Source organism: Ictalurus punctatus, chromosome 17, assembly GCF_001660625.3.
Source record: "Ictalurus punctatus breed USDA103 chromosome 17, Coco_2.0, whole genome shotgun sequence".
Classification (NCBI taxonomy): Eukaryota; Metazoa; Chordata; class Actinopteri; order Siluriformes; family Ictaluridae; genus Ictalurus; species Ictalurus punctatus.
This window is the reverse complement of record NC_030432.2, coordinates 21,805,895-21,828,821: the sequence shown is the minus strand read 5'-3', so window position 1 is coordinate 21,828,821 and position 22,927 is coordinate 21,805,895. Positions and strand designations below refer to the sequence as shown.

Here is a 22,927-nt window from a genome sequence, read left to right as displayed (position 1 = left end):
GAATTGCTTTCCAAACTTAGTGGGAACTTTTTTTGGGGGAAAAAAAACCATAACAATACATTTTTAATATAATTCTTTAATGTTTGTATATAAATTAGACAGTTTGGTTGTTTAATGTTCACATGGCCGACACGTTCTCAGACACAGACCAGCAACAAAACAGTGTACTTATACACTTTGTAATTAATATCATTATCGACATTGTTTAAGTGTTAAATTTGGCATGTCGTCGTAAATCTATTTAATTTATTTATTAACTATTTAAAAAAACAAAAAGAATGATCATAGTTTTCTGTAGCATCCCTAATAAATGTAGTTTACCGACGTGAAAGCAAACGTCAGACAAGTGTATATAAGTCGAACGTAGTCTGAGATGTTATTTCACGTTTGCAAACATCAAAACGTTCTCTGTTTGCTTTAACGAAAGTGAAAAAGAAGTCGCAAGTCGAGAGCATGAGAAAACCCAGGGAAGGGGGCGGGGCTTCCAGGCAGTGTCCGTTAATATCGGAGCGTTCGTAACACCTGCACAAATCCTCCAGTATTCACATATCGATTGATTCATCTTCAGTTTTCATTCTCTTTTTATGTATCTTTGCGAGCGAACTCGTACTAGCATACTCCTACACGTAAAGCGTAATCAGAATAAAGGTAAGCCTATTACATAAGCCTACTACCTATAAAAATCTGTACTAAAAACCTGCATTACCTATCTGAAATGTTTTTATTTGATTAAAAACAGTAAAGATATACAGTATCCCAGGCTGCTTATTTATATCTATTGTTTTTTTTTTTTTACAAAAATATTTGAAACATGCTGTATAGTTTTAATCTTGAGATCTTAGTTGGTTGCACGTTGATTATTTTTGCTCACGTCCCCGTAGGGTTGTTAATAATTCTCCGTCTGACCGCGTATGAGAGTCGCAGTAGCTCCCAGCATGTGTTTATCAGGTGTTTATTTGCGAGATAAAGAGAGCAAAGCGAAGTACTCCGAGGGAAGCGGTGACACGATCCAGCCTTCAACAGCTCATTGAAAGACTGATAAGTTCTACTGCAGTGGTACTTTTCATCCTGGTGCTGAAGCTCCAAGGCTTTGTTTCTCCTCCTCTCTCGTCTCATTTACCCCGCAATGCAGCTCCTCTGAACAGAAGCGCCTAGAAGGCGCGAAACGGATCAAAATGAGCTCACCAACACGCACGACTTTTTTTGTTTTTTGACCCACTGATGTCACATCACCCCTTGAAGCACTGATGCACAGAAGCATTCCCAGTAGACTTTTGATGGTTTTATTCTTGCATTAATTATTTCAGTTGTCACGATGATCGCTACACTTCATATTAAATCCATTAGAATGTTAAAATGTTAATTATTTTTCTTTCTTTTTTGTTTTTGTTCGGGTGAACCGACTCCATCAGTGACTCAAACAGCAATTTCCTTGCACCGCACTCCTGTTGATGTGACGCTGTGTTGCTATTGTTGCTATAGTAACCTTGTTTTTGTTTACTCCCCAGTCTATAACTGGACAGTGGACGAGGTGGTGAAATGGCTGGACACCTACGTGGAGCTGCAGCAGTACGTGGAGGCTTTCCGCAAAATGAACTTCAACGGCACATCCATGCCTCGGTAGGACATCCCACGTTTAACCCACGCGTCTCGTTGCTAACGTACGGTAGCGGCACGCTACTGTTCATCAAACACGATTAAACGTCGCAAATCTACCTACAAGAGACGGACGTGTTCACGAGGCTGGTGAAGTTGTTCACGTAGCGCATGGTTAACAAAAATAACACCCAATGTCGTCAGGTTTTACGCTACAGATTTCCAAACAGCGCTTGCATCACGAAATGACGGAATCGCCATCGAATGTTTTCGTTGCTCATCAGCACTAGTTATTTCTAACGATTGTTAGTAACGCCGAATGGCGAGACGTTTTTGAAAAGCACCTCCCTGAACACAACCGTCAACATCCAGAAATGCCACCAAGTCTCAAATTCTTGCTTCTACACCCTCAAGCTCTCAAACACTCGTGAGCCGTAACGCCGAACTACAACGTCACCGAAATGCAGGTGTGGGGGAGGAGAGCATCACGGCTCATTTGCATAAAATTGATGAGGAAACACTTAACTTGAACTGAAGCTAGTTACAATTAACAACCCATGAACTTCTGCATTAATAAATCAGTCCGTACGGGATTTCGCAGAGTTTTTTATTGGGGATTGTTGCAGCCAAAAATGTTTGATTTTGCTGTAGCTTTTTTCAAAATTTGCAGGGTTTTTTTTTTGGTGGTCTTTTTAATTAAATTATTTTGCGGAAAACTACCGGAATTGGCGAATCACACGCAATAGTTTCGCCCGCTCTTTCGCAATGATGTTTGTTGGCAAATGAGACCTTTTAGCTGTATTCATGTTTGAACCACGTGAAACGAAGAAAGACTGAATGTGCGTTGTGATGACATCACGTGACACGGCTCCGCCCAAATCTGCGGAAAATCTGCGTTCATTTCGAAAAAAATTGCAAGCTCCCCAGAATATCGCGGAGTTTGCTTGCTTTTGCGTTAATTTCTGCGATCGCAAAAACGTTAAATTCTAGAGGGACTGATAAACTATGCGTAATGTTAATAAAGTACAATGCTTTGAAAAAGTATTTGCCCCGTCCTAATTTCTTCTGTTTTTTTTTGTCCATCATGCTATATAGAGTATTAGATCTTCAAACGAAATACAACATAAAACAAAGGCGACCTGAGTAAACACACACTACAGTTTTTATTTATTTATTTATTTTTACTGAAGCGCAAAAAGTTATCAAGCACCTATCAGTGTGAAATCCTAATTGCCCCCTTAAACTTAAAATCTGGTTGTGCCACCTTTAGCAGCGATAACTGCAAACAAACGCTTCTGATAACTGGAGATCAGTCTTTCACTTACTTCTAGGACTAGGATTACTCCTAGGCAAAGCATCCCCACGTCATCACACTACCTCCACCATGCTTGACCGTAGGTATGATGTTCTTTTTTTTTTTTGTGGAATTTGGTGTTTGGTTTACGCTAGAAGTAACAGGACCCCTGTCTTCCAAACAGTTTCACTTTCGACTCCTCAATCCACAGTACATTCTCCCAAAAGGTTTTGAGGATCATCAAGGAGTGTCTTGGCAAAATTCAGATGAGCCTTAATGTTCTTCTGGGTTAGCAGTGGTTTTCACCTCACCACTCTTCCATGGATGCTATTTTTGCCCAGTGTCTTTCTGATAGTGGAGTCATGAACTGACCTTTATTGATGCAAGAGAGGCCTGTAGGTCCTTTTGATGTTGTCCTTAGCTCATTTGTGACTTCCTGGATGAGTCGTTGCTGTGCTCTTTGAGGAATTTTAGAAGGTCCGCCACTTCTGGGAAGGTTCATTTCTGTGCTGAGTTTTTCCATTTGGAGATAACGGCTCTCACTGTGGTCCGTTGGAGCCCCAGAGCCTTTGAAATAGCTTTGTAACCCTTCCCAGACTGATGTATTTCACTCACCTTCTTCCTCATCGTTTCTGGAGTTTCTTTCAATTTTAGCACAATGTGTTACTGCTTAAGACCTTTTAACCAACTTCATGCTGTTGAAAAAGTTCTATTGAAGTGTTGATGTGATTGAACAGGGTTTGCAGTAACCAGGCCTGGTTGTGTCTAGTCCAGCTGAACCCCATTATGGATGCACTTTCATAGATTTGGGGAATTAGTATCTACGGGGGGGTAAATACATTTTCACACAAGCCCAGTTGGTATTGGAGAACTTTTTTTTTTTTTTGCTTCAATAAATAACATTATCTTTAAAAAAAAACTATGTTGTGTTTACTCAGGTTGCCTTTGTTTTATCTTAGATTTTAATTACTGAAACAATTTAATATGAGAGATACACACACACACACACACAGCACTATATGTTAACACGTGGATTAATTGATGTTGATGAATTTAACTAATTTTATTCACCTGCATTAACTCTTTATTCAGTCTACAACTTTAAACAAGTCCCGATAAATTATCCAGAAATAAATGACAGTAAGGGTGGTGTACATTTACTCATCATAGTGTGAACATTGAAGAGGTGTTGGTTAATTGGCTCATTTGGTTTATTCTAAATAACGAGTGTTCGTGGTGTTCGTGTTTTGTTAAAGTCCCCGTGAAGTGCCTTGACACACGCAGCGTTATTCGATGTGTTGATGTAATTTCCACTGAAGCTGGAGGTCAGGGCGGGACATATCGAGTGGCTCCTCCCCCTTTTTTAAATAGCCAAATGCATTTCGCTTACCTCACAGCCGTACTTGACTGTCAGTACCATGGATTTTTATAACGTTGGGGGGCGGGGCACTTCAGATTCTAGAGAGCATTTGATTGGACAGATGAGAGGCTGTAGTGCAGAATGATGTCATCAAAATTGTTGATCTGTAGATGGCAACTGTACATTTTGAATGCATATGCATCTTCTAAAAGCCGTCGTCATTGTTTTGGAGCGCACTGGCTTATAGAGACCCTTGTGGCTGACACGTTCATACTAAAAGCCACGAAACTTCAATTTTGATTTCGTGGCATCTTTAAAGCTTGTAAACGTCTCTCGTTTTTGTTTTGCTAAACGTTCCCGCAGTCTTTTCCTTATACGTTATTTTCAATAGGGTTGTAAGTCCATCTTTTTAATATATTGTTGCACTCATGTATTTTATTTATTTATTTGTTTGTTTGTTTTCCTCAGTCTGGCTGTGAAGAACTCGACTCTCACAGTGTCCGTGCTGAAGATCCTGGACCGCAGTCACACTCAGAAACTTCAGCTGAAGGCCTTGGACACTGTCCTGTTTGGAGCACCAATGAGTAAGACTCATCACTTCATTTTTCTTTTCCTTTTAAACCCAATACTAAATATCTCCGTGCTGACGCAGAGCGGCTATGATGAGTCATGCAGGAAGCTAAAAATTAACTTCCGCCTTTGAAAATGCCTACCGTGGTTTTGACACTTGGCGGTTCTGGTTTCCTTTGTCCGTGCTGGTGGAAACGGAGAAGAACAGGAATTTTGGGCTGGGGGGGTCTGCACATTCTGCATAAATGAGATTAGACTAGGGTTAGTTTTCCCTTCTGTGTTAAGGTTTGCATGAATTCACTGACGTACTGGCCATGCAAAACAGCCTTACTGTGAACACATCTTTCTACCATATTTGCATACATCTCATCAGGGATCGCTTTCATTTACATCTTAAGGAAACAAAGCTCACCGTTTGCTCGATTTTGGACGTCGAGCCACTATTTTGCGGCGCTGAACTGTAATGGATTGTCCGTCTGATTTCTGTCTGAAAGCCACTCCCGCTTTCTGTTTTTCTAAAACGATATATAACCTCGCCTTGATGAGTCTCGCCTTGGAGTATCTCTCCAGCTTCCTGTTCCAGCTTGCCCGTGCGAGCGGCACTGCGCTGTAGAGAGAATTGTTCTGTATGCTAAGCACAGCTCTCTGGCGCTCTGAAACAGATAAGCGCTTCACTCTCGCTTTCTGTTCTGCAGTCACGCCTCGGGTTTGAGAACGCCGTGCTACGATGCGGGATCAGTACGTTTCTGTGCTGCTCTCTCCTGCAAGTTATTATTTGCGTGGTAGTTTTATTTGCATTTCTTTTACCAGAGGCCATGATAGCTTTGTTAAGCCTGATATGATATATATGATCTCAATTCATGTGTCCTGTACTGCCTACAGAATATAGCACCAGGTCTGAGTGCTGAGGCTTGTGCGATATAAGGATATTATCATCTTTACACGATATTATACTCCTACGATATCCAGTGATGCTTATTCCGATTACATTATATTACCAGACCTGCTCAATTTTATGCATTTTTGCAAAGGATCTCCACAATTTAACTCCAGCAGAACAATGATCCAACCCAAGCAATAGTTCAACACAAACATGGTTTACTGACCACAAAATCAAGGTCCTGCCATGGTTATACCAGCGCCCTGAATTAAAACCCATAGAGAACCTATGGGGTGAACTGAAGAGGAGAGTCCACCAGCGTGAACCTGAAGATTTGAAGGATCTGGAGAGATTCTGTATGGAGGAACGGTCTCGGATCCCTCTCCATGTATTCTCCAACCTCATCAGGGCTTAAAGGAGAAGACTCTGGAGAAGAGCTGTCGTCCTGGCAAAGGGCGGTAGCTCTAACATATTCCCAATAATTGTTGTACACCTATATTTAACAAAGATGTATATTGTTTTTGATAAACCTGTGTTGTGTCTGCAGTTGTTTGATATCCATGAGTATTTTTGTGAGTCTTTTTGGAACAAAATATCAAAAAGTTCAACAAAGAAGTCAATTTTTCACAGCCTTCTTTATTCATATTTACCAAGGGTGCCGGTATAAATGGAGGACATTGTTGCTCTGTCTGTCAGCGATCGACGACCGGTTATTCCATTTGTCATGGCGAAGATCCCAACGTGCACGCAGCCCCAGTCCCATTTATAAGGCGCGAGAGTTTCTCGTGATAAAATTACTTCATGAGGAAACTTTTTGTTAAGTGGAGATCACGAGAACAAAATAATAATGCATTGTCTCTTAGGGCTTTCAACAGAACAGACTTCATGTGAAAACTGGAATGAATTTCCTGCTTACACAATTACACTATGGTTATTACATAATTGACCGTGTACTACACGGTTCTAGAAGGGATTAACTTGTTTATAATCGCACTCGCTTAATATCCGGCCTCACCCAGATGAGGAGTTTTTCCTTGCCACAGTCGCCTCTGGCTCGCTCGTTAGAGATAAATTCACACATTTAAAAATATATATCCTGAATTTATATATTGCTGTAAAGCTGCTTTGGGACAATGTCGAGTGTTAATAGTGCTGTACAGATACGACTGAACTGACGGCTGATTAAAGGAGCTGTTATAACAGCAGCTACATGGGTAAAGCATTACTTTATATTCACGTATGTTCAATATCATCAACTCTCCAAACACCTGGATGTTATGTTGTGAATGGCGTGAGATCATATGACCATGTGATGCAAACATCCAGGTTAGTAGAAAATCTGCAACAACCTGCTAGAGACTCGGTGTTCCTGTGGTCATTTTATTGTTGTCCAGATGCAGTGTTACATATGTGTAAACAAAAAAATATCATTACAGTCATCCTCCTGATAATCTAATCCAATCTGAATAGGACTTTAGCTAAAATTGGACAAGTATATATTTAACCAAATGTGTCGTTTTTTTTATTTTTATTATTATTATTATTTTTTTTATACAGTTTTTCAACCGTGTAATCAGTCCATCTTGGGATTTTTTCATTTTGTTATTGTTGGACCATCAGGCTTGTACTTGGACGGAACCTTTGGAGTGGACCTGTAGCCGCACCCCAGTACTCCATGCTTGTGAAAATGATTAGTTTCCTGCTTTTGCATGAATGAATCACAGCAGGTCTGAGACTTTGGTGTTTAAAAAAGAGAATAGAAGTAAAGAAAAAAAAAAAAGGAGAGTGGGGACATAAAAAGCAACAGGCATGTGCATGTGGCGTGTCCTATTGTGTGTGTTGGGTGAATAGGCCCAGCTGTGGTGAACCTGGTGAGCTTCCTGGTGCAGTCTGTGTGTGACAGCAGCGTTTCTCAGTCATACCTGCACCCTGCTGATCACTGCATGATTAAATTCACCATTAACAGCCAGCCAGGCTCGCTCGCTCTGTGCTCTGCATTTTATTTGTGCACGTCAGCGGATATCGTCCACGCAGCCACTAGACTGAATATGTGACACATTTCACTTGCTCGGCCCTTTGGCAGGGTGCAGTTGAAAGTGGGAATTCCAGCTGGTAGTGACAGGAAAGTCAAAACCAGGACGCCACTGAATGCGACGTGACGGGGGGGTAGCATCTCTTCTTAAAATAAAATAACACGTTACTATAAATGGATAAAATAAGCATATGTGCTGGGTTTGTAATGTAAACATTAAGAAGATTACTGTAGTATAAGAGGAATAAAAAATACTTCTGGATGTACTGTTGTAGGAACATAATCAGCTGTGTCTTGTTCCTTTACATAAACAATTTGTTGTTTTTTGTTTGTTTGTTTGTTTTAAATTGCATTTGAATTTTAATTATGTAAGATTTAGCCCTTCAATGTATTTGAATATTAATTGCCCATTAATGTTGTACTACAGTGTTATACTTCACATATTGTGTGTGTGTGTGTGTGTGTGTGTGTATAGCATAACATACTTTTATTATGATCATTATTTATTTATTTATTTTTTAAAATGAACTAATCTACAGTCGTTTCACGTTTCTTAAATAAAAACAAAAAACACTGTAATGCACAAAGAATCGATATATCATTGAATATAAATATATACTGTATGTAAATCGAATCAGATCGTGAAGGATTTTCTTTCTGGGGAAAATCTGTCCAGGAAAAACGTGGTGGTTTTTTTTTTTTTTTCGTTTTTTTTCTCGCCTTGAGCATAGTTAGCGCACGCAAATGAATGGTAGGAATTTGACACGTGGGCGTGTTTCTTTGTCTTTCTTCCTTCTCTGCACAGATAGATTGTGCTGTTTGGCAGCATGTACACCTGAGAAACACCTGCAGAATCTATGCCTTTTGTTACCACTGTGGAAAATCTGTACAACGCAGTTATAGAAATGCCTACTCGTCTTTTGTTTACACCACAAGTGATGCACTTTTGTGACACCAATTTGCAGTAAACAATGCAAATTTCATATTAATGCGCTTGTTCGAGTTGTATGTTAGTTTCTATAGTAACAGCTAATTCTGACGGACTTGTATGCCGGATGCAGCGCACCAACAACCTAATGGATGTGGTGAAGTTTTCTGTCAGCAGATATGCAAATACACTTCATTTCCCCCACGCGCACACGCGTGCCTACAGCCGCTATGCGAGCGCCGTTGTTCGCGTACTCTGATTAAAATCAGCATCCACTAGACGGCACGTCGGAGCCGAAACATCTCGGTCCGTCTGTTTTCCGAGTTTTCTAACTATAATGTTTAGCGCTTTCAAGCCCAGCCATTGTTAAATACACCGACGAACTCCGTTTCTGCCGTTGTCATGATCGTCGTCATGATCCGTCTCTCGTATCAAAAACCTCTCACTGTAAATTCCAAGAGGGAAAAAAGAGGGTCTGGTGAGAGAATGACTGTTTATAGGTGCTGTAACATAAGTAAGGACAGGAACTAATGTTTTGTGGAAGTTCCACAACACTAAAGGTAACTATAACTGGAAAAATTTGCGTCTTAATAAATAAAAGTAAATAAAATTGGCAAGATTGCTGTGGTAAAAGAGGAATAAAACGTGCTGATAAATGAGAATAATCCGCTTCAGTGAGACGGACGTAACCTACAGCAGCATGACCGGTCATGTTTTATTCCATACTTCATTTTCTCCGTCTGTTTTTTCTTCTCTTCTGTTCAGTGAACAGCCACAACCACTTAAAGGACTTCATGCTGGTGGTGTCGATTGTTATCGGTATGGGTGGCTGCTGGTTTGCTTACATCCAGAACCGCTACTCCAAAGATCACATGAAGAAGATGATGAAAGACCTGGAAGGCTTACAGAGGGCTGAGCAGAGCCTCCATGACCTCCAGCAAAAGTAAGAGTATATTTTATTTTCTGTTATACCAGGGGTCTTCTTCTTCTTCTTCTTCAGCTCATGCCTACTGAAGTTTTTCTTTCTTTTTTTCTCTTCCATGGCTGATTAGCCGAATTGTTTCCACTTTCCAGCAAGTGAATTTTCCTATGATGGTTAGTGTCAGTTAACGTGGTTAAATGAACACGTCTCGCGCCCCTTTATATTCGATAAGAAATGATCGGGAGGTGATTGCTACTTTTTTTGTTTTTTTTTTACTTGATATGTTTAAAGTTTTGCAGTATTGAATTTGCTGTAGCTATTACACTGCTGTCATTTTAGTCTTAAGAAACTATTTGAGAACTTCTAATTGCACTTGCAGTTGTGGCCTTTAGGAACGTGGTGTTTTTTTTCCCATGCGGTTTTACGTGGAACAGTCTTATGAACTTCTTAGGATTTATCTTTAACTTTCTTAAGAAGATTTTCACGAATCTGGTCTCGGGTCACTGTGTAAGTGAATAGTGTCGCCTATACTTGTGCAAAATATAACGATTAACAGGTTAAATTCAAACACTACACCCATCTTGTGACTTTAGTCACCTGGAAATAACTAATGTTAAAGGAATGATCTGTATGTGATCTTTGTAATGAAATTGTGACTTGACTTTTTTTTTCTTTCATAAACCACTTTGCTTAAATATTTCCTACGTTACCCACAATGCCGTTCGAGTACATTACTGATAGCGGTGCACTGGGACTCAGCCCTCGATTCATCTCTACCTAAAGAGAGCGATGCGGAGGCGCGTTAGTCCTTAAATTTGTCCAGCTCTCTCACCTCTTCATCCGTACAACTCCTCTCAAAACGTTCATGCTAATACTATCGTCCCGTAGCTCCCTCCGAGCCGAGTATCAGCTCCCTCGTATGGCTGCATTGCATTCTGGGACTCCGAGCCTTATGTTTGCACCAACACCTACCTCTACTACTTCTCTGTCGGATCGGTCATTAACACGATGTTGAACGGTGCTGGTAAATGGTGAGTGAGAAAAGAAACTCTTAGCTGAAAGAGAAACCTGATTGTTATCTCTAATGTTTGAGATCGCCGAATATTTTTTTTCTCCTCTAACACACAGTATGACTGTTAGAGCTGTGAAAAAGCTGTCAATACTAAACAGAGTATAATGAATACCACAGTCTGTGCTTGATCCTCTTTGCAAGGTCATGAAGCTGCTTTGATGAGTCAGGAAGTGGCCACGTGATGAGAGTAGACCTTTTACTTATAAATCACAGACTGTTCCCATGATCTGAGACAGGAAAAGATCATTATACTGTTTAAACCAGTTTTTAGATAAATGATCTCTCTCTCTCTCTCTCTCTCTCGTGTTAATCACTGTGTCCTGCTCTTACTATTCCCATGCAACACTGAAAGTTTATCATCAGCTGCTTAAAAAATAGCAAGTCATCCATCCATTTTCCACCCCTCTTATCCTACACAGGATTGTGTAGGAGCGTGGAGCCTACATGGTAAATTATTTATTTTGTACCAACCATGGTAACATAATAGTTGTACTTTTTCTATGGACTGAACATTGAAAGAGTTGAGTGTTTAAATATTAATTGAGTAATTTTAATAATTTAAGACCTCGAAAAATATTAATTCAGTGTTAAGTGAATTTCAGTCAAACCAGTCTGATTTTAAAAAATGAGGTCATGTTTGTTTTATATTAAGCAAAGTTAGGATGTGTTTCTTTTGGATAAATAAAGGATGCAGTTTTTAAAAATAAATTCAACTTAAATGTTAATACTAAAGATTATGGCGCATGTTTAATTATTGATAGTACTAATAAATAAAGGAGGTGCATCAGATAGTTGGATATCCGAGGAAGCGAATCGGATATCGGAGGAAAAAAAATCAGAGAAAACATATCGGGGAAAACATCGGATATCTGAGAAAGCGTATCGGATCTCGCAGAAAGCGTATCGGATCTCGCAGAAAGCGTATCGGATCTCGCAGAAAGCGTATCGGATCTCGCAGAAAGCGCATCGGATGTCAGTGGAAAAAGAATCAGAGAAAACACATCGGGGAAAACATCGGATATCTGAGAAAGCATATCAGATCTCGCAGAAGCCGTATCAGAGGGGGAAAAAATCAGAGGAAACATATCGGTAAAGATATTGGATCCTGTAACAAATGGCGTATTGATTGGAATTCAGTTTTTTTGGAACTGGAAATATTTACTTAGTAAAGAGACTTGACTTTTTTTTTTTTTTATTTTGTGATGATTGATTTTATTGAAGTTTATACGTTGTTATATTTGCAGTGTAACAATTAACCGTGAAGCGTTTCAGTTAAAAACAGTTTGTGCATCGATATCAGCTGACACTCAGTTCCAGTATGTGTACAATGTGATGGAAACTGCAGTGTCTCAGATGTTAACGCTACAAGTATGCTAGAATGACATGGCATCATACATATTTAATATAAAAATCCAATTTTTTATATCAAACGGTAAATTGAATGTTCTTTCTCAGTTTCTCTCCAAAGTTTCTGTACAGTTATTAGCTTTTAGTAAAATATACCGGTTGTTTTTAAAAAAAATTTTTTTATGCAAACGAGGGCTAACTAGACGGCTTTACGTGGGTCCTAATTTGCAACTACTAGAATTTTAAGTGTGAAAAACTTACTTTTGACGCTGTACTAGCTCTACAAAGTCCATTTTAATTAAGTTTTTGCAATTCATCCATCATTTTGTTTTATATGCTCTCTGTGTATTTAAAAATAAATAAATAAATCCCTTTGTTGTTAGACAAGAACAAGTAGGTCATTATGCGAGGTTGCATAAAAACTTTACAAACCGGACAGCAGTTAGGACACTGTTTTCAGAGACGTATAAATGTTGATTTGAGGAACAGAGTATCTTCTTAAACAGGTCTATTCTGTTCATGTAGCGGCTAGTGAAGAGCTTGAAGCTGTTTTTTGAGGAAATGATGCGGGTGTAAAGGGAAGTTCTGTTTCGATATATCGGCCAACAGAGCCAAAATATCTCATGATAATTGACAATATTTCTGCCTTTCATCATACGTATGACCGTATAAAGGTTTGCGTGTTTGATGGAAAACCGGGTTCCATAATGAACAAAATGATTTGGCGATGAAACGGAGGAAATTCTGTGCAAGAAATATAAACTTCATACTTTTACACAACAGGTTTTTTTTTTGGTCACAACATCTGGTCAGCTTCTTGCAATCAGAGTTTGTAATTGGTATAAAATTACCGACGAAGCCAGCAATATATCCGAACAATTCATTACGATATTAATATTTTAGCACCATACTGCCCAGCCCTACAACGATAGTAATATTATAGTGATGTTTGGACCATCGTAGCATTGATGGCCGCTTGCTTTGAGACATTTTGACTCGTGTGTTTGAGCAGGCTCTGTTACGTGTCGGTCAACATCATGCAAAGGAAATCCCTCGATTCCATGTTTCCTGTGGAAACTGAGCCGTGAGTGACCGCGAGTGGCTTTTATACACACTTATATAACTCCACAGATGTGATGACGCAGGCGTTCCAGATTTCCTTGACCGCTCTGTGAACTCCATCCATCCATCCATCCATCCATGCATGCATTTTTTGAACCGCTTATCATACTCAAGGTCACGGGGAGCCTGTGGCCTATCCCGAGGAACTTTGGGCACAAGGTGTAGGGGACACCTTGGACACAATCAAACACCATCGTGCACACTACAAGAATTTGGACAATCGGCCTACAGCGCATGTCTTTGGACTGGGGGAGGAAACCCCTGAAGCACGGGGAGATCATGCAAACTCTACGCACACATCCTGTGTAGGCGAAAGCTGAACCCCTAGACCTGGAGCCACCGTACCCCACCCCCATCCTCAAGTGAACTCTTCATCTCTAAAAGCTTTAATTTTTTTTTTCCCCATCATATTATTAATAGTTAAGTAGTTAACTGATGTGTAAAATTGCAACTAAAATAAGTATTTGTATATATTTATAGTCTATACTAGACTGTTTGCCGTTCTCAAAAAGAAATACATTTTTTAAACCTTTTTTTGGATACTGCTTAAAACCCCTGATTCTCAAAGTGATTTTTTTTTTTTTTTTTTTTTTTTTTTTTTTTAATAAGTTCGCGGTGTTAAAAAATTAACAAGCAAGTACATATTGAAGCAGTATTGACCCAATTTCCCCCCTGAAAGTGTACAGTAGTTCTAGTTTAAAGCTTTGAAGTGTATAAACAGCTCCAGATTTATTGGCACCCTTTGGAGGAAGGCAAAAAATTATATATTTTCTTCTCTCCTTTCTTTTCCTTTAAACACATCATTGTTAGTTGAATGACAATTTTTTTCTTTTTTTTAAACTGTATTTTTAACTCAAATACACCAAATATGAACTGCCACACAAACAAAATCTTTTCATCCATCAGCGTGGTAAAAAAACAAAAAATCAAAGAGCTTTCATGCTCTAAGAGGACCTGTGGTTTAACAGTTGAAAGAGGTCATATAAGCATGGCGTAATGAAAGAATACATTAACGGGTACCGATACTTCTGGAATTGATGGAAGGTGTGCTATATATGAACTCCAAAAAGAAGCATTTAATTAAGAGCGGTTTTAGGGGAGTGGGTCAGACATTTTTGGATTGCAAACACCTTATTTCACCATTGATTTATTAGACTTGTATGTTTTTTCTCTTTTGTAATTTCTATAAGTTATATCAGTAAATTAAATATTTCTTTTTTTATGATAAAGGCAATAGTTAAAGTAGTTAGACAGTAGCTCAGTTGAGTTGAATAGGTTTGATCCAATCCTCAGGAACTAAAAACAACTCAAACCTAAGGACAGTTTTAACCAAAAATGTATTCTGTATATGGAAAGTTCAGGGGGAAAAATCAGCGCTCTCTTCCTCCCAATAAATAATAAAAAATTAAAATATAAACCTATACAATTAAGTTCATGGTAAAAGTCCTTGGCTGCTGAAGTTTTGAGAACTGCTGCTTTGAAACTTCTATATAAAAGAAACACTGATTAATTTCTCTGCTTTTTTGAGAATATCAAGGCTGCAGGAAAGTGTACCTTTAAATATAATATTTCAGTCATATAACAAACTCAACGCTTGTCTGAAGCAGCATTAAGCATATTCTGTACGTTTAAAATGTTAGTAGATATTTGAAGTTGTTTGAAAAGTCTACCAAGTATGTTTCCTCTTAAATACACGTTGCTTCGGTGGGTGAAAGTTCACAGCCTCGTGCGTTAGAAGGTGTTTGAAATATCAGCTCTGATTTTTCCATGTCAGGTTCTCCTTTTGGATCGTCTTACACCAGAGTGTCACCTCCACATCATCTTTCCTGCCTCAGAAGCGTCTCGCTGGCTGTACTCCTCCGGAAATAATGACAGGACTAACATTCTGGGAACTGAGTAAACCGAAACGTGGGTGCAAATCTGATTGCATCCAGTTTGGTGGCTGTGTTTCAGACAGCATGTAGCCTGCATCATAACTAAGAATTTATTACAGTCAGAAATATGTAAAGTGTGCAAGATGTTTCCTGGGAATAAAATTGTCAAATGTAGGGCTCGGTACGAACTTGTTTTCATTTTAATGTGATCTGAAGATGTCTTAAACTGGTTACTGGCAAACCTGGTAATACATCAAGCCGGATAAGCACGCAGGAAGTCATTGATTTCGTTTCCATCAAGAAAATTGCTGAGAGGTTTTTTGAACGAATGAAAAGCCTATCCAGGCTGAAATACAACATGCACCTGAATGGAGCAGGAGCTGTGGAATGTTTAGCAATAGGAGCTAAGTAATAGGGGTGCAACGGCACATCGATGCGCATTGCATCACAATTCAAAAATGCGATGATGTACATTTAGGAAATGTTCGAATGATTCAAATCGTCCAACAAACCGCACCACCAATAGACTTCAAATATACAGAGAGCACGCTGGTCACATGACTATGTTCTTTCATGGCGAGCCTGCGAGAGTCTGATGGCTCTGGATTGCAACAACCGACACACATTAATATGTTGTACAGATAAGTACAGTCGTATTTAAGCATAGCCTTTCAAAGTATACTCCGTTTGACATGTTGCGCGTACACAGGCGATCGACACACGTGCAGTACAACAACATGCACTACCCCTCGACAGGTCAACAACACGAAGAACAATGTCTCTCGCCACAATTAGCACCCGTATACCCGTATTAGCACCCGTATACAAAATACTCTTCAAGGCTAGAATTATACAAACGCAGGTCCTTTCTAACCTGCACTCATTTCCGTCTCTCTCGTTTATTCCGTACCGAAAAATCAGGACTCTGCTGATGACGAAATTTGCGTCACGCGTACTGTACACTGTCCCTAGTATATGCGTAAAAAGTGAAACATACTTTCTACTATACACGATCACGTTATACCGGTTAAAAGAGCACTTCAGTAGCTTTTATACAAAACCAGAGGCCTCAGAAACCGGGCATTTTAGCCAGCTTTGGAGCTCTATTCCTGCTGTGGAGCTCGTTCTGTTTCACACAATCATTTTTCAATAAGACACTTTTGTATATTCTATCAATTTTGGGGGGAATTAATACATTTATTTATGTATTTTTAAGATAGTGACCCTGTAGTACGTACCTTTTTAGCCATTTTTGATGCATTTAGTTTTATTCAGGCAAAAATGCACAGTGTTTCACATTGTTTATGATTCAGAAATTTAAAAAAAGGACTTTTCAGTATCATTTTTATCATTTTTTGATAAATACTCTAATCAAAATTGTGACTCAAATCAAATTGTGACAGGAGTGTATCATTACACCCCTGTTAACTAGTTCTGTTGACTTTTTTTGTATTTTAAAAGATTCTGTTAAGCATGGTAACACTTCTTTTTTTTTTTTTTTTAATGTACTCCATCGGGCATTTTATTAGGAAAGGATAATGATTATGTTCGAGTCATCACATATCCGGGACTTTATACTCGTTTATCTGTATTCATGCGTTTAACTAGCTCGCCATACTTTTATGGTCGCTAGCACATTTTAGCCTTATCAGCTAGGTTTATATGCAACTAAGACATGGGGCCAGACAGCACATTAGGGCTTTTACCTTCCTGGTGGGTTAGCTAATAAATGTACGATTTGTCCACGTCTGAGTATAGATTTGAGTCAGTATCAAAGCAAACTTGCATTCCTGACTCCGAACGTGCTACGAGGTGAACACGGAACAATAAATGTGTTGTTTTTAGGGATAGAGCAGTATCTTATCTGACCGACGAGGCTTTATTAATTGCATTTTTCCAGGGAACTGCATGTAGGCATCATTGCGGACCTTATGAGAGCCGGGCCTTGTAAAGATTTTGGCTAATGATTAACCGAGTTGAGCAGTTAGGATGTAGATCACAATTCAGAGGTGAAGGTCTAAATCAAACAAACGTTTACGTGTTTACGTAATCTCAACAAGTCTTTGTTGTGCTTTTATTTCATCATTTTATTGCACACATGCTTGCAGGTAAAGTATTTTCTATCACAAACCTGGTCATGAGACCTGCCTTCCAGGCGTGCTCAGAGTGTCAGACAAACACAGGTCATTCCCATGAGGCAGCTTTATCGCTTGACTTTTTATAGGCATTGCAGAGGTATTCAGGGGCAGCCTGGGCGTGCTCGCTGCAGTACGGGAAAACGTGTTAATCCCGTCATAGCTGCAAGAGCTCACGTCTGTCGTAAAGCATCGCTTCTTCCGCTTTCTGTGATGTTATTTTAAGCTCGCCAGCTTCTCAAGTTCTCAACTTCTCCAAATCCAGCCCCTGAAATCAAAATTTGTGTTTTGTCCTGTCTCTTATTGTTATGGACACCAATATGATGATGTATCGAAACAGTTTTTAATACATCACTTGGTTGAGAATAAATGGTCCGGAGTCTTTTAATCAGGAAGAGAGTGGAGTTTGTACAAGTCGGAAGTTAAGTGACTTTTCAGAGGAACGTTTTACGAGCTGGGGCTGTTCAATGCCGGGATGTCGCTACACCGGGCTGATGGATAATGTGAATGTCTTTATGCAGTACACTGTCGGGACTCTGTCATCAGTAAGACTGTAACAATAACAGTGATAGAATTGTATCTGTCCCTCAGAGGCGTTAGATGTCTCGCTCTCATTGGCGACCTTTTTCGTCACCATTGGCGATACTGACGCTCGACCTTGGTTCAAACATGTACGCAATCTCATCATATTTGTTAAAGAGGACAGGCATGGGTGAGAAATTCTCCACAGCTAGAAAAAAGGGCTCTCGTTAAACGTTGCGCTGTCCTCCATGTTTAGCCTCTTCGGCAAACTATTGTTTAGTTTGTTGAGATTCGCGTTTGTTTAGTTGTGGCGTATCTCGAACGCTATCGGACCTCTGGAACTCTGACTTCCTGTTTCAAAAGTAAATACTTCAGCACATGGATGCATATCGCAGCTCGCAAGTCTTTTCACGAGCAAAAAGGAGCCTGACTCAAAATTTTGTACCATAATAATATTTTATAATCTCCTTCCAGTGTGATATTTTTTTTTTTTAACCCACTTTTGTAGCTACATTCATTTGCTATCGCTCTGTGCTGAACACTCTGCTACTGTCAGTGTGTGTGTGCGTGTGTGTGTGCACAATGTAACTGGATCCTGAGATTCCCAGTCCTGTGTAAACCCCATGTTGGCCTCTGTTGGAAGCATCCATCAGCACTCACTTGTGTTGTTAAAGTTGCGGGTACCTCCCACCCCTGCTCTGGAGGCTGGAATAACAAGGACAGCTGGGAGCCTAGCAACCGTACAACATGCCGTTTAGATATGGAGGGAAGAAGTCCTCGACCTTGAGCATGCAGGTTCTTTTCAGCAGTGTTTTTCACACCTGTATACACAAAGCTTTGACTTGTGTTACAGTCCTGAACAGGTTCAGTGCTTAGTTTATCAGTTAGACGTTTGCACTCCGTTTAGTATGACTCTCTGTTACCGTATAGCTGTATGTGAGAGATGCAACAATAAATAGTCACAATAAATGTTTAATGAAGCAATACTAATCATATAAAATATACTGAGCGCTCTAATTTGCCACCACTTCATTTAATGTGGTCTACATTTCGGTGAATTCAGTGCGACCTTCCGACATTCCAGACAAGTTTTGGGGTGTTTTGGTCATTCTCGTCATTTTTGTCTACTGTATGTAAATCTTCACCTATGATCACAGGTTCACCAATTATATTTTATTTCATTCATCCATCTGTATGTTTATATATTTATTTATTTTCAGAATACATATCGTAATATCATTGCAATGTGCTGTTTCTGTCCATATTTAGCCCTGATACAGAGTACAGAGTTTTTAACTAAAAACTTGTTTATTTAGTTTTTGTTTGTTTTTTCAACAAAAAAAATTTTTGTATGTTAATGCATTCAGCCTTCTGGTGTCGATATACCAAATCATAAGCTTTACGAAAGACTCAGAGTGAATAAATTATTAAGTAAAGAAGGAGGTTAAGTATGTAAGTAGGTAGGAAACACAGGTTTTGGTAATATATTAAGAAAGTTAAGTAATTTAAAATAAGTAAGAGAGTAGGTAAGGAAAGTAAAGTGGGAAAATAAGGTAAGTAAGTAAGGTAAATAATTGAAAGGGTGACCTACGTAGGTAACGAAGTTAAATAAGTAAATCTGTCGGTTTAAGCAAAGTAAGTAGGTTAAGTAATTAAAGTAAATATGTAAATAAAGCTGTAAACAAATTATAAAAGTAAGTCAGGTAACTAAGTAGGTAAAGTGAGCAAACTAAGTGAGTAACTAAATAGTAAGTAATTATTTTATAGTATTAATTATTAATTAATAATAATAATTATAATTAACACTGCTTTATTAAATATGTATTTTTTTAAAAATATATTTATTTACTTATTGTTATTATTATTATTATTATTATTATTATTATTATTATTATGTTGGTAATTAAGGTATTATTATGGTACCTTCAGATAATTAAGCTATTTTTAATAATTGTTATTGAAGTTAAGGTATTAAGGCAGTTACTTACTCCTTACATACTATGGCTACATCCACATTAATAAATATACATTTTAAAACGCATCTTTTCCTCTTCATGTCGTTCTTCCCTCCACACTGAGACGGTGTGTTCGTTCAGCACAAACGGAGCGTTTGCGACGCCGGTGTAGACGGAGATCGTTTCAAAATGAAAACGGAGGTTTCAGGTCTATCCGTCTTAATGTAGATGTAGCACAAGGGCCTGCTCTGACTGAGTGTTTACACTAGTAGCGATTTCTCCGTGGTGTCTGTGTTCACTGTGAATCTCTGAACTGTCTTGATGCACAGGCTGCGAATCGCTCAGGAGGAGCACCGCACGGTGGAGGTGGAGAAGGTAAACCTGGAGCAGAAACTCCGGGACGAGATTAACTCCGCCAAGCAGGAGGCTCAGCGGCTGCGGGAGCTGCGGGAGGGGACGGTGAACGAGCTCAGCCGGCAGAAATACGCTGAGGAAGAGCTGGAGCAGGTACCAGGGTCACAATCTTCTACCTTTTTTAATAAACATTTTATTAATATTTGTTTTTTATAGAAGGTCTGTTAGTTTGTTTTAAATTCTAACTTTAATGGCTTTATAGGGAATTCCTAATTCTCTGGCTTGGTCCTTGCAATACATTTTGCAGAATTATTGGCACCCTCGATGACACTGGGCAATCGTGTGTAAAACGGACATTGCGCACATTTGCTCGAATTTTTCACTTGGCCGATTTCAGAACGTATTTACCTTTAGTTGAACAAAGCCATCGTCATAAAACATTTTAGAAATAACGTAAAGCATTCATGATCGAATTACTGACACCCCTAAAGAAAATCGATCTTTCTTGCTGCACATCCAAACATCTATTTAGTTGTGGTCAGTGATTGTTTTGTCTTTACTGTACCTTTTGAAGTGTAAATAAAAGTCTCAAAAGATTTGTACCTAAAGAGTACCTACACACACCCTCGGGTGGGGGTGAGATTTGGTTAGTGACCAGCTTGGAAGGAATAAAAAGTAAAACAAAAAGGTTGTGATTGTAAATGCCAGTGAAGACCCATGTTTCTAAGATCGGCCCTCGTTTTTTTATTTTGTAACACGATCACACGATGTTTTTGACTCCTGCAGTTCACATCCTACTTCCTTATTATTCTAGGAACGCTATGGTTTGGGCTTTTCCAGAAGAGTAAACAGGCAGTACTGTGTTTGTGTTAATGTTAGTGTTACAGCTTTGACTTGGATGTGAACAGCCCTGAAAAGTCCCCTTGAGACAGACCATAAAGAGAATCGGACGCCTGCAAACACGTACACATGAGAAACGACGTTCTCAGTGTTAACACGTAGTGGCCAGTTTCTCTCGCACTTTGAGCCTCTATTAAATCACAGCTGCCGTCTTAGATCTCTTGGTGCTGTAGACGCTAAGAATCCTGTATAGATAGAGAGATAGATAGAGAGAGAAAGATAGATAGATGGATGGATGGATGGATAGAATGAATTACTTACAGATTACTAAAGATTAAGTACAACATCTTTAGCATAGAATCAGCTGCTTCCAGTCTGTCAAAATATAAATAAATTCATCAATTAAAATAAAATTACAAAAAGAAATCATGATATGTCATTGTTTATATTGTTTGTCACAGTGCTGAAATTTCTATCCTCATATCACTCAGCCCTAATTCCCGGCCTGTTAACAATCCGAGGCGTGACCGCTGGAATTCTGTGCTTTAAGATACGAACACGGTCAGAGTCACAAAGTGAGGATTTCTACGCAATAGAGGTGAAAACGACCTCTCTTTAAACGTAAGGCCTCTTATTTAGATTCGACAGGAGGCGTGCGGTTATCCAGGAAGCTGCCTGCTGTTGTAGAAATGAGTCAAACTTTTTTTTGACACGCCCCCTCCCTGACTTCCTGAAGTGAAGAGGGAAGCTGACTGTGCTGAGCGCAGGATTAGAAAACGTATAAGGGGATACAACGTGCCGTGGCGGAGCTGCTCTACTGCTCTACCGTGCTAAAGCACTGCAGCGCCTCATTAGAGCTGTGCGACGACGCTGGACACAAACGAGCTCTCTTTCGTGACTCGTCTATTCCTCCCTCCCGTCTACCAATCATCTGTCTCTCGCAGAGCCGGGATAGAGACTAGCGATGTGCTGAAATAAACATTTGTGGCAGAGAGAGAGGATAAATTCCAAGCAGCGTACTGATGTTTATTTTCATGTATAAGTTGATTTTGTTTGGGCTTCCTCAGGTATCCATTATGTCCTGCGTCTAGAAGTCAGTGACGGAAGTGTGTGTGTGTGTGTGTGTGTGTGTGTGTGTGTGTGTGTGTGTGTGTGTGTGTGTTTTTTGTAAAGCAAGACAACGAGTCTGGTAATAATTTTGTTGCAGATTGTAGAGAAGTTAGAGGTGTGTATCAGGACTGTCTGTGAGGCTCCGATTTTTTTTTTTTTTTTTTACTCTTATGCTGGCAGTGCGAAAGAAAGAAAGATTGTTACAGGGAATGTACTTTCATTACAACTGTGTCAACCCTTTCTAGTAGTACACTGGCATTCCATTCCACCGGCTATTTTCAATCGGTTTAAACTAATTATTTTAAGTCTGTTATAAAATTAAACAGCGTCACGATACTCTACACACAAAAGCAGGACCCTGCCGGGTTTCTGTGTGTAGAGTATCTTGATTTTGTGTTTAACTGCTGGTGATTTAGTGCGATGGGAAATGGGAGGGGTGGGAGCCCCCTGCTGGACAAACAATTCACACCTCTCCATAATAACACTGGTACAGAGATATAATGGACAGCACAACTAAAAAAATTTTGATAGTAAAACACTGTATACAACTGCCTCAATGGAATGATGGCATCTAAACTTATTGAGGCCTTGTTTACCCTAGTGCGTTTTCGTTTTAAAAAAGCAAAACTGTTGCTATGGTTACGCCTGTCGTCTACACTACTCCGGCATTTTCCACCCTCGGAAACAGACTTTTGGAAACGCCGAAGACCCCGTTTTAGTTTGAAGACTCCTGGCTCGCGTTTCAGTGTAAACAGATCAAAACGAAGACTTCTGAAAATGGAGGCCTGGCTCCGCCCACATTCGCCACCGATCGGGTCTTCTGGATCATTGCGTATCCTGCCCTGATTCGTTAAACCCCTATGATACGACCATTACACTACCTCGATCGTATACACAATAACACGGAGACAGAACCGCAAGCTTTGCTGGCTTTGTTGTCATTCTTAGCAGCCATTGTGCAGTTCAATTCTGTATTTTATAATACTGAATACCGAGGTGAGCTATGATTAGAGC

General features: G+C 39.4%; 1 protein-coding gene across 3 annotated transcripts in view; it reads left to right on the top strand.

Moving 5' to 3' along the window:
- stim1a (stromal interaction molecule 1a) overlaps positions 1 to 22,927 on the top strand; it is a 56,570-nt gene that overhangs the window by 22,873 nt on the left and 10,770 nt on the right. For all 3 annotated transcript variants that reach the window (XM_053687186.1, XM_017490987.3, XM_053687187.1), the window contains exons 5-8: positions 1,509 to 1,620; positions 4,719 to 4,834; positions 9,426 to 9,603; positions 19,939 to 20,116. In XM_053687186.1, coding sequence (XP_053543161.1) covers positions 1,509 to 1,620; positions 4,719 to 4,834; positions 9,426 to 9,603; positions 19,939 to 20,116 — 584 coding nt within the window. The remainder of the gene's footprint in view (positions 1 to 1,508; positions 1,621 to 4,718; positions 4,835 to 9,425; positions 9,604 to 19,938; positions 20,117 to 22,927) is intronic.